Source organism: Thamnophis elegans, chromosome 4 (genome assembly GCF_009769535.1).
Source record: "Thamnophis elegans isolate rThaEle1 chromosome 4, rThaEle1.pri, whole genome shotgun sequence".
In the NCBI taxonomy this organism is placed as follows: Eukaryota; Metazoa; Chordata; class Lepidosauria; order Squamata; family Colubridae; genus Thamnophis; species Thamnophis elegans.
Window position 1 is genome coordinate 133,555,961 of NC_045544.1, and position 12,366 is coordinate 133,568,326.

The 12,366-nt window shown below is 44.9% G+C and overlaps 1 protein-coding gene across 4 annotated transcripts in view; it reads left to right on the plus strand.

Moving 5' to 3' along the window:
- ACACA (acetyl-CoA carboxylase alpha) overlaps positions 1–12,366 on the plus strand; it is a 308,466-nt gene that overhangs the window by 63,010 nt on the left and 233,090 nt on the right. For all 4 annotated transcript variants that reach the window (XM_032214921.1, XM_032214922.1, XM_032214923.1 and 1 more), the window contains 4 exons: positions 379–460; positions 2,470–2,568; positions 11,061–11,167; positions 11,735–11,845. In XM_032214921.1, the coding sequence (XP_032070812.1) occupies positions 379–460; positions 2,470–2,568; positions 11,061–11,167; positions 11,735–11,845 (399 nt within the window). The remainder of the gene's footprint in view (positions 1–378; positions 461–2,469; positions 2,569–11,060; positions 11,168–11,734; positions 11,846–12,366) is intronic.

The window sequence follows — 12,366 nt, forward strand, 5'->3', positions numbered from 1 at the left end:
CATGTTTTAAAGTGCCGTTGCAACTCCGAATGGTTGAGACCCAAGAGCCGAGGTGGCGCAGTGGTTAGGGTGCAGTACTGCAGGCCACTACAGCTGACTGCTATCTGCAGTTCAGCGGTTCAAATCTCACCGGCTCAAGGTTGACTCAGCCTTCCATCCTTCCGAGGTGGGTGAAATGAGGACCCAGACTGTGGGGGAAATATGCTGACTCTGTAAACCGCTTAGAGAGGGCTGAAAGCCCTATGAAGCGGTATATAAGTCTAACTGCTATTGCTATAGCTATGGTCACTAAATGAACAGATGTAAGTCAAGGGCAACTGTATTTGTTTTAGATCTCCTCGCAAGGAAATCTCACTTCTTCTTTTTTTCTAATTCTAGGCTGTGTGGGCCGGCTGGGGCCATGCGTCAGAGAACCCCAAGCTACCTGAGCTGCTCCACAAAAATGGCATTGCTTTCATGGGTAAAGTGTTCAAAGTTTGTCTGAAATAGATCCAGTTACCGTATTTTTCAGAGTATGAGACGCACCAAGATTTTGAAGAGGCAAATTAAAAAAAAAGTTTTTGCAGTCTGCAGATATCCCCAAAATGGCCTGTTTTTCATGAAAACAGGCCCATTTTTGCCCCCCAAAAGGACATGCATAGCCTTTAGGAGGCTAATAGAGTTCTCCTAGGGGCTGCGGGGGGCAAAAACGAGCAAAAAATGACCTGTTTTTCACTCATTTTTGCCCTCCCCAGCCCCCAGGAGCACTCCATAAGCTTCCTAAAGGTTATGCACGACTATTTTTGCAAAGGGGACAGGGTTTTGGGAGGCCAAAAATGCTGTATTCGGTGTATAAGAGGCACCCAGATTTTCACCCTCTTTTTTGAGAGAAAAAGGTCTGTCTTATACTCCGAAAAATACAGTAGTTTATTGTTGCAAGGGGTCTCATGGGGGTCCAGTCAATGGTGGGATTCAGCTGGTGTAATAACCGGTTTGCTGAGCATGCGCTTCGTAACCGGTTTGTTCCGCGCATGCGCAGTGTGCTTGAAAACAGCTCCAAAACCTACCTTCTACTGCAGCCCCAGAGAGTAAAACAGTTGAGGTGCGGCAATCCACTCTGCTGTGCCTATCAGCTGGGGTTCAAACAATATAGGACAGACCAGCACAGGGGTGGGTGGGCGGGGCCAACTGACTGGCAGGACTATCGATCTGGTCCCGCTGAATTCCACCCCTGAGTCCAGCCAGAAAAAAACAGCTAACAGTTAGGAATGGAATGGCTCTTCTCATAATTGTATTCTGATGGTCCCTCAAAAGCACAGGAGTGTTGAAAAAAAGAAAGAAAAGGAGGCAGCTTGAGAAGAAACTCCTGAAGAAATAGAACAAAATGAGGAATAGATCACTGTCCCCCAAAAAACGGTAGCTGTAGGTCAGTGGTGGGTTTCAAATTTTTTTAGAACCTATTTTGTGGGTGTGGCCTATTTTGTGGGCGTGGCTTGGCAGTCATGTGACTGGGCAGATATGGCCAACTTGACATCACTCATGCACACTCAGTCACATGACCACCACCACCCCCAAGCCATGTGGCAAATTTTTTTGGAACTCCTATGAAAGTGGGGGGGGGGGGGGAAGAGAGGGGAAAACCTCCCAAAAATAGACAATTGGAGGATTAGAAATTAGGGAGATCGGAGAAGGCGGGTCAGAGAGGAATCCAGTAGAAAGCTATCACACGCTGGGGAAAGAACTTTGGGAGATTGGAGGGGTTCCACCACAAAACCGCGCCCGACTAAACCGCGTCGCTGACGTCATCAACAGGGCGACAACAGCGCGGAGACAGAAGCACGCTGTAAACCCTAAACCTAAAATTAACCCCTAAACCTAAACCTAACCCCCTTAAACCTAACCCTAAACCTAACCCTAAACCTAACCCTAAACCTAACCCTAAACCTAACCCTAAACCTAACCCTAAACCTAACCCTAAACCTAACCCTTACCTTAAGTTGAATCGGCTTGCTTTCAAAGTGCTATTTAAAGCGCCCTTCTTTCTCCGCGCTGGCTGTTGTCGCCCTGTTGATGACGTCAGCGACGCGGTTTAATCGGGCGCGGCTTAGTCGAGTGCGGTTTTGACGGGTCACGGATCGGAGGAGGCAAGACAGAGGGGAATCCAGGAGAAAACTCCTGAGCTTGCCTCTGCTGTCTGGTGGATTGTGCCGCTGGACCTCTCCAGCGGGCAGGGGTGAGCGTGGAGCGCAACAGGGCCAGGGCAGGCGTTCCGGAAGTTCCTTCCGGGTCCATTTCACCATCCGGTTCTCCCGATCTGGTGTGAACTGGCAGAAACCCACCACTGCTGTAGGTGGAATATCTAGGAAAGCAATTAACATAGCTGAGTTGGACAATGATAAGCAGTGTGACGTTTAGTAAATCAGTGCTAGTAAATGAAAAGAACAATTATAATCTTGCTGCTGAGCCTTTATTTTTTTAATTTCTCCATAGGTCCCCCAAGTCAAGCGATGTGGGCATTGGGAGATAAAATTGCCTCTTCCATAGTGGCGCAAACTGCGGGTATCCCTACCCTTCCATGGAGTGGCAGTGGTAAGACATGTTCGGGGTCATGTGGTTATGACCGAATTCTTCCATATGGCAATGTTGCTTAAAATAAAACCCTAAGAAATTATATGGGATAGTAAGCAGATTTGACCCTAGGCGGCTTTTGGTGCTTTCTGAGCTTGGTGGTTTTCTAGCAAACGTTTCATTATCAAACTAGGTAACATCATCAGTGCTAGAGGAAAAGGGGGGGAATGAGGAAATTTAAAAAGTGATATAAAAACACCAAAAACCAAAACTAAAAAAGGGTTATTTCCAACTGCCTTCCCTACACCTAGGCCTCAATGTACGACCACAGTTGATCCCAAAAAATTTTCTGTTAAGTGAGTTTTGCCCCATTTTATGACCTGTAGGAAGTTATCACCCAGCCCCTTCCCAGAAAAATGAAATATCCTAGGAAATATTGAAATGGCAGAATATTTCTCTGGATGTGAAAAGGAAGAAACATGTTTTAAAAGACAGAATAGCTGCCTGCAGCTTCCTGCCCATCCCCCTTTGTCGATGAGTCATTAAAGCCTGAACTGGTCCACTTTACATAATAAAGACTTCTCCCCTTCAGTTCCAGAGTGATGGGATTAAGGCATGATAATATTGGCCCTTTTACCCAACTCGCCACATGGCATCTGAGAACTCAACGAAACCTGGATTCAAAACGCAGCCTAGAGAGTTGCCCCTGCATGCCCCCATGGGAGTCTGACAACCAATCAGAATACAAGCTCAAGATCAAAGGCCAGAGAGGGCATTAAACTAGGGATTCACTATCTCAGTCCTTCCTTCTCTTTTACTCCACCAACATTGAAGCATGTGATCACCTTTTCTGTTCAGGGCTCAAGCCATGTGTGAACTTGTCCCCCATTAAACCATCTTTCCAAGCAGCCTCCATGTCTCCAGTGTCTTTTCCCCCACTTGGAGCCGAACCCAGAAGGACATTTCTTTCAACAGACCTTTCTTGCCACAATTGTTAAGACAATCATTGCAGTTGATAAGTTAGTAACCTGGTTGTTAAGTACACCTGGCTTCCCCATTGATTTTGCTTGTCAGAAGGTCGCAGAAGGGGGTCACATGACCCTGGGGTCCCACAACTGTCATAAGTATAAATCACTTGCCAAAATCCTGAATTTTAATCACATGATCAGGCTGCAAAGGCTCTATCTGTGAAAAATGGTCATAAGTCACATTTTTCAATGCCATTGTAACTTGCAATGGTCACTAAATGAACCGTTGTAAATTGAGGACTGTTTGCACAATTATATAATAAAACATGCTTGTTTTAGTTTAACAAAAGAAAGATGATAGAAAACTGCAATTCTAGAGATATAAATATCAAGTTTTTCATTTTTTACAAATATATCAATGCATGAACAGTGTAGCCACTGGGTGTCATACATTCTAATAGGCCTGCTGCCAATTACCTCCCATAGACCCGTTAGATCGCACAGGGTCGGCCTCCTCCGGGTGCCATCTACCAGCCAATGCCATCTGGCTACCACCCGGGGGAGGGCCTTCTCTGTAGCAGCTCCAGCCCTTTGGAATGAACTCCCCGCGGAGATTCGGACCCTCACCTCTCTCCAGGCCTTCCGGAAAGCCGTCAAAACCTGGCTGTGCCGGCAGGCCTGGGGTTGATGAGTTCCCCTCCCCTCTCGACTTGTATGGCTGTGTGATTTTCATGTATTTTAATTACTTGTATTGTGTTCTATGTTCCCCTTTTCCCCTTTTGAGTTGTTCGCTGCCCTGAGTCCCTCCCGGAGAAGGGCGGCATACAAATAAACTAAATCTTAACCTTAATCTTAATCTTAATACAAATAAAACTAATAAATTTAATCATAATTATCACATTCAATCAACATATATTTCTAATAACAATACACATTTATATTAGGATGCAATTTGTCATTATTCAATTGTTCCATGTTTTCTCTTGTTATTACTTTTATTATATAAAAGTGTATACACTAATATTCCCCCTCCTCTTATTTCTATCTCTTATTCTAGCTTTTAATCATGCCACCTTTTACTTAAAAACTTTCCCTTTCTATCCTAGCTAGCTTCTAATCATGTCACCTACCTAGAAAAGAAAGAGAAAAGGAAAGAGAGAGGAAAGGAAAAGCAAATCGGAAACAACAACAAAAAAGAGAAATCATCTATCCATCATCTCTTGCCCGCTTCAATACTTGGGTTGCTATGCTTTTTTTGACTTGCCTCCCAGATTCCTCTCCTGAATCTTTATCTCTGTCTGTGCCCTCTTCTGTCTGAGAGACCGCCTCCTGCCACATACCTCCCAACGACCAACAAGATCTCACAGGTTGGGCCTCCTCCAGGTGCCGTCGGCCGGACAATGCCCGCTGGCGGCCCCTCAGGGGAGGGCCTTCTCTGTAGCTGCTCCGGCCCTGTGGAACGATCTACCCGTAGAGATCCGGACCCTTTCCATTCTCTCGGCCTTCCGAAAAGCCACCAAAACCTGGCTGTTCTGGCAGGCCTGGGGCTGTTGATCAATGCCCAGCCCCACCTAGACAGAATGGATGGTGTGTTATTTTAAAAACTGTATTTTTATTCTTAATTTTTAAACTTTTTTTATCTTGTATCTGTAAGCTGCCCAGAGTCCCCCGGGATTGGGCGGCATACAAATTTATTAAATTTCAATTTCAAATTTCAATTAGTTATTCAATCTGGATATTTCTTTCATCTCTACGCTCTTCCACTGCCTAGTTTTCAAGATTTCTGCCCGGATCCCTGTCTCCCTTTCAAACATGTTTTCCAACTATAGAGATATAAATATCAAGCAATCAAATAATAATGGCAGCAGTACTGTATATCAGTGTTTCTCAACCTTGGCAACTTGAAGATGTCTGGATTTCAACTCCCAGAATTCCCCAGCCAGGGAATTCTGGGAGTTGAAGTCCAGACATCTTCAAGTTGCCAAGGTTGAAAAACACTGCTGTATATGATATCGTAATCTCTTAATTTGAGTGGTTTTAAAGAAGAGATTGGATAACCATTTGTCTGAAATGGTATAGGGCTTCCTGCTTGAGAAGGGGGTTGGACTAGAAGACCTCCAAGGTCCCTTCCAACTCCATGTTATTCCATGGGCAATCTTTAGTTGGGCACGGTTTATTCTCATCTAGAAAGTGAGAGTCATTTCTGGAAATCTAACCCAAGCCTAGAAAAAAGAGAAGCTTTGCAATGCCAGGAGATCTGAGACATACCGCTGAGAGCAAACTTCACTCCCTTCTAGCACTGATGATGTTACCTAGTTTGGTAATGAAACGTCTGCAAGGAAACCACCAAGCTCAGAAAGTACCAAAGGACCCCATTGTTCAATCCTCAGCTACAAATATTCTCTTCCTATCAAGATTTGATCCCGCTTAACTTTTCAAGATCGGCTAAACTTGGCTGGATGGTAGTCCTTAGAGCAGTGATGGTGAATCGAGCATCGAATGCTGAAAAGGGAGCACTTCATGCGTGCATGCACACTTGTCTGGGCTGTGATCAGGGAGAGGAGTTGCCCAGGGGGCATATAGCGTGCCAGAAAATGTACTTCTGGTTTCTGGCACACACACGCAAGTCTTCTGGTTAGTGCCACGTAACATGGCTCTGTGTGTCACTTTGGGCACGTGTGTCATAGGTTTGACATCACAGCCTCAGAGATAGCTTCCATTCAAGGCAGCGAGATTGGGCGATATGGATTTTGGTTCATTCTAGACCGTGACCCGTCAAAACCGCGCTCGACTAAGCCGCACCCGATTAAACCGCGTCGCTGACATCATCAACAGGGCGATAACAGCCAGCGCGGAGAAAGAAGGGCGCTTTAAATAGCGCTTTGAAAGCAAGCCGATTCAACTTAAGGTAAGGGTTAGGTTTAGGGTTAGCTTTAGGATTAGGTTTAGGGTTAGGTTAAGGGTTAGGGTTAGGTTTAGGGTTAGGTTAAGGGTTAGGTTTAGGATTAGGATTAGGTTAAGGGTTAGGATTAGGTTTAGGTTTAGGGTTAGGTTAAGGATTAGGATTAGGTTAAGGGTTAGGATTAGGTTTAGGGTTAGGTTAAGGGTTAGGTTTAGGGTTAGGTTAAGGGTTAGGGTTAGGTTTAGCGGGGTTAGGTTTAGGGGTTAATTTTAGGTTTAGGGTTTACAGCGTGCTTCTGTCTCCGCGCTGTTGTCGCCCTGTTGATGACATCAGCGACGCAGTTTAGTCGGGCGCGGTTTAGTCGAGCGCGGTTTTGTGGTGGAACCATTCTAGACTTCCGAGATATGAACAATTTGCTCTTTTCTGCCTGCAGAGAAAATTCTCCAAATTCTCCCATTTCCCCTGCTCTTTCTTTTCTTTTCTTTTTTTAAAAAAGTGTTTCTTTAGTTTTGGCTCACAGCCACGCAAGTGACTCCATAAAGTTCAAATTCTGGTGATGAAGTTTACATGAACTCTCCTGCCAGGCAGTGGCTTTTGAAATCAGGAGATCTGATCTCGCAACTAATTGGGAAAGAATCGAATAGGGTGAGGAGTGCATTGCAATCCCTTTCTGGCATGCAATAGGATTTAGAGATGGTTTGGAGGAGACTGGGGAGGAAATTATTTCTGGGTGGAGGAAACTGGCAGGATCGCTTCTGATTTTGTCGCTATGGGGAGTGAGTTGGATTGACTGGCTAAGGGGAGGATCAGAGGTGGTATTCAGCCGGTTTGGACTGGTTCACCTGTGCTCTACATGGGGCTGCCCCTGAAAAGTGTTCGGAGACTACAGTTGGTCCAGAATGCAGCCGCGCGAGCGATATCGTGTGTACCTAGATACACCCATGTTACACCCATCCTCCGCGAGCTGCACTGGCTTCCTATTGGTCTCCGAACGCGCTTCATGGTGCTAGTCATTACTTTTAAAGCCCTACATGGTTTGGGACCTGGATATCTGAGTGACCGCCTCCTGCCACATACCTCCCAACGACCGATAAAATCTCACAGGTTGGGCCTTCTCCGGGTGCCGTCGACCGGACAATGCTGGCTGGCGGCCCCCCGGGGGAGGGCCTTCTCTGTAGCTGCTCCGGCCCTGTGGAACGATCTACCCGTAGAGATCCGGACCCTTCCCACTCTCTCGGCCTTCCGGAAAGCCACTAAAACCTTGCTATTCCGGCAGGCCCGGGGCTGTTAACTTCACGAATGAGGTCCAGCCCCACCTAGACGGAATGTATGGTGTGTTGTTTTTTAAATTTGTTTCTCTGTTTTATTTTTAACTTTTATCTTGTTTCTGTAAGCCGCCTGGAGTCCTACGGGATTGGGCGGCATATAAATTTATTAAATTACTAATTACTAAATTAAATCATGAGTGGGCACGCCCACCCACCCTGGCTCCATGCCATCCTATTTAGGTACGTTTTTGAGTCTGGGTGCATGCGTGGAAGGCCATACGCCCACTCTTTTGTGTGTGTGTGTGTATTTGTGAAGCGGGCGCACACGGGCAGGGCAAACTGATGGTAACAAAATGTGCAATCCACCGCTGGAGAGGATCTCTCTGGAACCTGAAATGGAGTGTTTAGTTTAAGGCTCTTCCCTCCCTTTTTAAATGCAGGTCGTCCTTGACTTACCAACACCACCACTGAGCCCAAAATTTCTGTTAATAAGCGAAACATTTGCTAAGTGAGTTTTGCCCCATTTGCGACCTTTCTTGCCACGCTGGTTAAGAGAAAGACTGCAGTTGTTAAGTTAGTAACCTGGTTGTTAAGTGAATCTGCCTTCCCCGTTGACTTGGCTTGTTAGAAGGTCGCAAAAGGGGATCACGTGACTCTGGGACCCTGCAACCGTCATAAATGTGAGTCAGTTGCCAAGCATCTGGATTTTGATCACAAGACTGCGGGGAATGCTGTAAGTGTGAAAAGTGGTCATAAGTCACTTTTTTCAGTGATGTTATAACTTCGAACCGTCACTCAACAAGCAGTTGTAAGTGGAAAGACTGTCAGTATTGCCAATTCAGGCAGGATGGTCCTTCCCAAACTTTTTCCTTCCTTATCCCAAATAGCTTATCAGAAAGTCCTTTTCACCCAATGTAGATAAAACACGTTAAGTCAATTTAAATGTCCCAATTGTGATTTGGCAATGGGTTTGTGTGTCATTACAAAAAACCACTTAGGAAATGTTCCTTCAAAGGAGAATATTTGTAGCTCAAGGTTGAAATGGGGGGTCCTTGGTGCTCTCTTGCTTGTTTTCTTGCAGACATTTTATTACCCGACTAGGTAATATCACCAGTGCTAGTAAGGAGTGGGATTTATTGTCAGTTTATCTTCTAGCGGCTTGTTTGGGTCTTTTTGTTTCTTCCCCATCTCCCTACCAGCAATCAGCACCCAGATGAGCATAGATTAACTCCAAGATTAACATCAAACCAACAATCAAGTAAACAATACCCCAAACAAGGAATCGCCAAACAGGTCAACAGTAAACAGCCCAACCAAATAGTGTCTAAGACCACATCTACCAACACTTACAGGGCACCCAATCTCCTCCTCCTCCTCCTTCCTCATAATATTATATTATATTGTATTGTATTAGATTAGATTAGATTAGATTATTATATTACAGGGCGGGGCATAACCTTTTCCTAGGGGGTCACAGCAACACTTGTAATAACAATACAAATAATTCATACACCATTCGAAAGCCCATCAAAAACTGAGTTTATTGACACGATTTAATAGTCAGTATGACCACCATTAGCCCTTCGAACAGCATTCAAACGAGGTGGATAAGAACACAACAAATCTTCAAACAGTTCCGTTCGATTTTCCAGATTTTTCAACACAGTTTCCAAATTCATTCTCAAAGTTTCAACCGAATATCGATTTTGACCTTGCTCCTGAATCATCAGAGCTTCCACTTCATCCTTAATTATGGCCCCAATGTTCTCTGCCGGATTGAGATCTGGCGAATTGAGATCTGGCTCCAGCATCGCGAGCCTCTCGAAAGGCAATGCATTTTATTCTGTCAATGATCCTTTGTTCTTCCGAATCGAATTTTCCAGCCATTCTTAAAGCAAATTTAACATTTAATAGCTCATTCAATTCAGTTTTTTATGGGCTTTAAAATGAGGTGTCGCGGAAGTTGTAAACTGCTGTCGATCTTGCTGTGACCCCCTAGGAAAAGGTTATGCCCCGCCCTGTATATTATATTATATTATATTATATTATATTATATTATATTATATTATATTATATTATATTATATTATATTATATTATATTATATTATATTATATTATTATATTACATTACATTACATTACATTATATTATTAGATTAGATTATAATATTAGATTAGATTAATTATATTATACTATATTATATTAGATTATAATATTAGATTAGATTAATTATATAATGTGATATTGTATTATATTATATATTATTAGATTACATTACATTATATATTAATTACATTACATTATATTCATTCTATTATATATGTATGTATGTATGTATGTATGTATGTATGTATGTAGTATTTGTGCTGATAAATAAATAAAGGGAGACTAGTATAGATCTATTTCAAGCTATTTAGCTCGCATCAGCTAGCCATACCCTTACTGGGATTCGAACCTGGGCTGTATTACATATTAGGCAGATGTATTAACCACTAAGCCACAGGCTGTCCTCCGTTATCAGCTGAGCCAGGGAGAAAGGTATATATTTAAAGTCACAACCCCTGGTATGCCCAAATATGGGAGGAAGTTCACTACTTCCATTCTCTGTCAAAAGAGACATATATATACATACATACATACACACACACACACACACACACACACACATATATATATACACACACACACACACACACACACACACATAGATCGACAGACAGAGAGATAGACAGACATCCCTGGGGTGTGTCTATGTGTGTGTGTGTTCCATCATAACTCTGGAATGCCTGGCCCGTTTAGGAGAGCGAGTGCGGCATCCTAGAGCGGCAATTGTTGTGATGTCGTGGGAGGGAGAAGGGAGAGTCCGGGTCATTAAAGAGAGCGAGTGCGGCAACCTGGAGTGGTAATTGTTTGTGATGTCAGTTCTTTCACAGTTTCCTCTGGAAAGCCAGTTTGCCCTCCAGTGGACAAATGGGGAAGTGCCTGATGGATTTGGGGCAAAGTGCCAGGATCGTAGACAGGGCGGGAAAGAGGAGCGCATGGGAGGGGGAAGGGAGAGGGCAGGGATGATGGGCATGGGGGTAGGGGGAAGAAAGGCCCCTCTCAATGGCTCCTTGTAAGACCAATGCTTCAATATCTATAAATACCCAGGCAATGCCGGGTTATCAGCTAGTAGAATGTAAACTGAGAGCAAACCCCACACCTCACTAGCACTGATGATCTAACCTAGTTTGGGTAATGAAACGTCTGCAAGAAAACAAGCAAGCTCAGAGGGCACCAAGAACCCCCTCTAATGTTCCTTTGAGTTCAATGGGAAATAAATTAAATTTAGAATACGCATGAGTGTGGATCATCACAAACCTTCTGGGTTTCAGGTCTCCAGGTAGATTGGCAAGAAAGCGACTTTCAAAAGCGGATCTTGAACGTACCCCAGGAACTATACGAGAAGGGCTGTGTGACGGATGTGGATCATGGGTTGCGGGTAAGCATGGCTGCCGAACTATCTGATTCCATAGAGCTGAACTTTCAGCCGTGAATGCAGCATCTTACTTTTGTGTCTCAAGCTATGGAGCTGTTCTGACCTAGTCTTCCCAAAACCACGAAGCCGACTCCTCGTCCCAATAAAACCCCTTTTATTTCAGTTAAAGGGAATTCCTCTCCAGCAAAGACCCGGCCAACAGTCTTTCAAGAGATTTCACAACTACAGACCTTTATCAGGCTTGGAGAGTTGCCAGGCTGATATCTTCAAAACGCCACTCTGTAGCAGACAATACTTGGCAAGAAGTCAGGAACAGATCTTCACCCTAATGAATTGAATTAATTGTCTCCTGCAAACTCCCCTCCCCTTTCGCTCCTCTTTTATTCCCTATGGGAGGGGCCATTCACCATCCACCTGTGCCTTTACTCCCGTGTCAGCCCTTGTTCCTTAGTTGCTCCCTTCTCCTGGCAGCTCAGCGCATGGGCACATTGGGAACAGGCTCCAGCTGTTCTGACAATTGGCATCTACCTGTAATAAATCTCATTCATTTGTGGCTTATTTTGTGTTCAGGTTGCCGAAGCGATTGGTTATCCCATCATGGTTAAAGCCTCTGAAGGAGGAGGAGGGAAAGGAATCCGGAAAGTAAACAATGCCGATGATTTTCCCAACCTTTTTAGACAGGTATGTTTCTTCGAAGGATGTGATGGCGAACCTATGGCATGCATGCCACAGGTGGCACATGGAAGCCTCTCTGCGGGCATGGGAGCCGTTGCCCAGATCAGCTCATATGTGCATGCCTCCCGCTGGCCAGCTGATTTTCGTGTCTGCTGCGCATTCGGGAGATCCGCGCACATGGGTGGGGTGTGGGAGGTCATGTGTGCATGCGTGGGGGGACGGGAAAGTTGTGTATTGATATGCGGAGGAAGCGGTGCTACTCCTGCGCCCCATTTTTGGTCCCGGGAGGCTTCAGGGAAGCCTGCTAGGTCCAAAATGGGGCATGGGGGGGGGTTCACTGTCGTGCACATGCGCAGGAGATGGGGGAAGCGCAGGGGAATCAGGTGCACATGCGCAGGGAGGAGGGGCACATTGCATTATGGGCGTAGGCATGCAGATGCCCGCTGTTGCACACGCATGCACGCTTTTGACACGTGAGGAGAAAAAGGTTAGCCATACCTGTTCTATGGTCTGGCGAAATGTTTCGA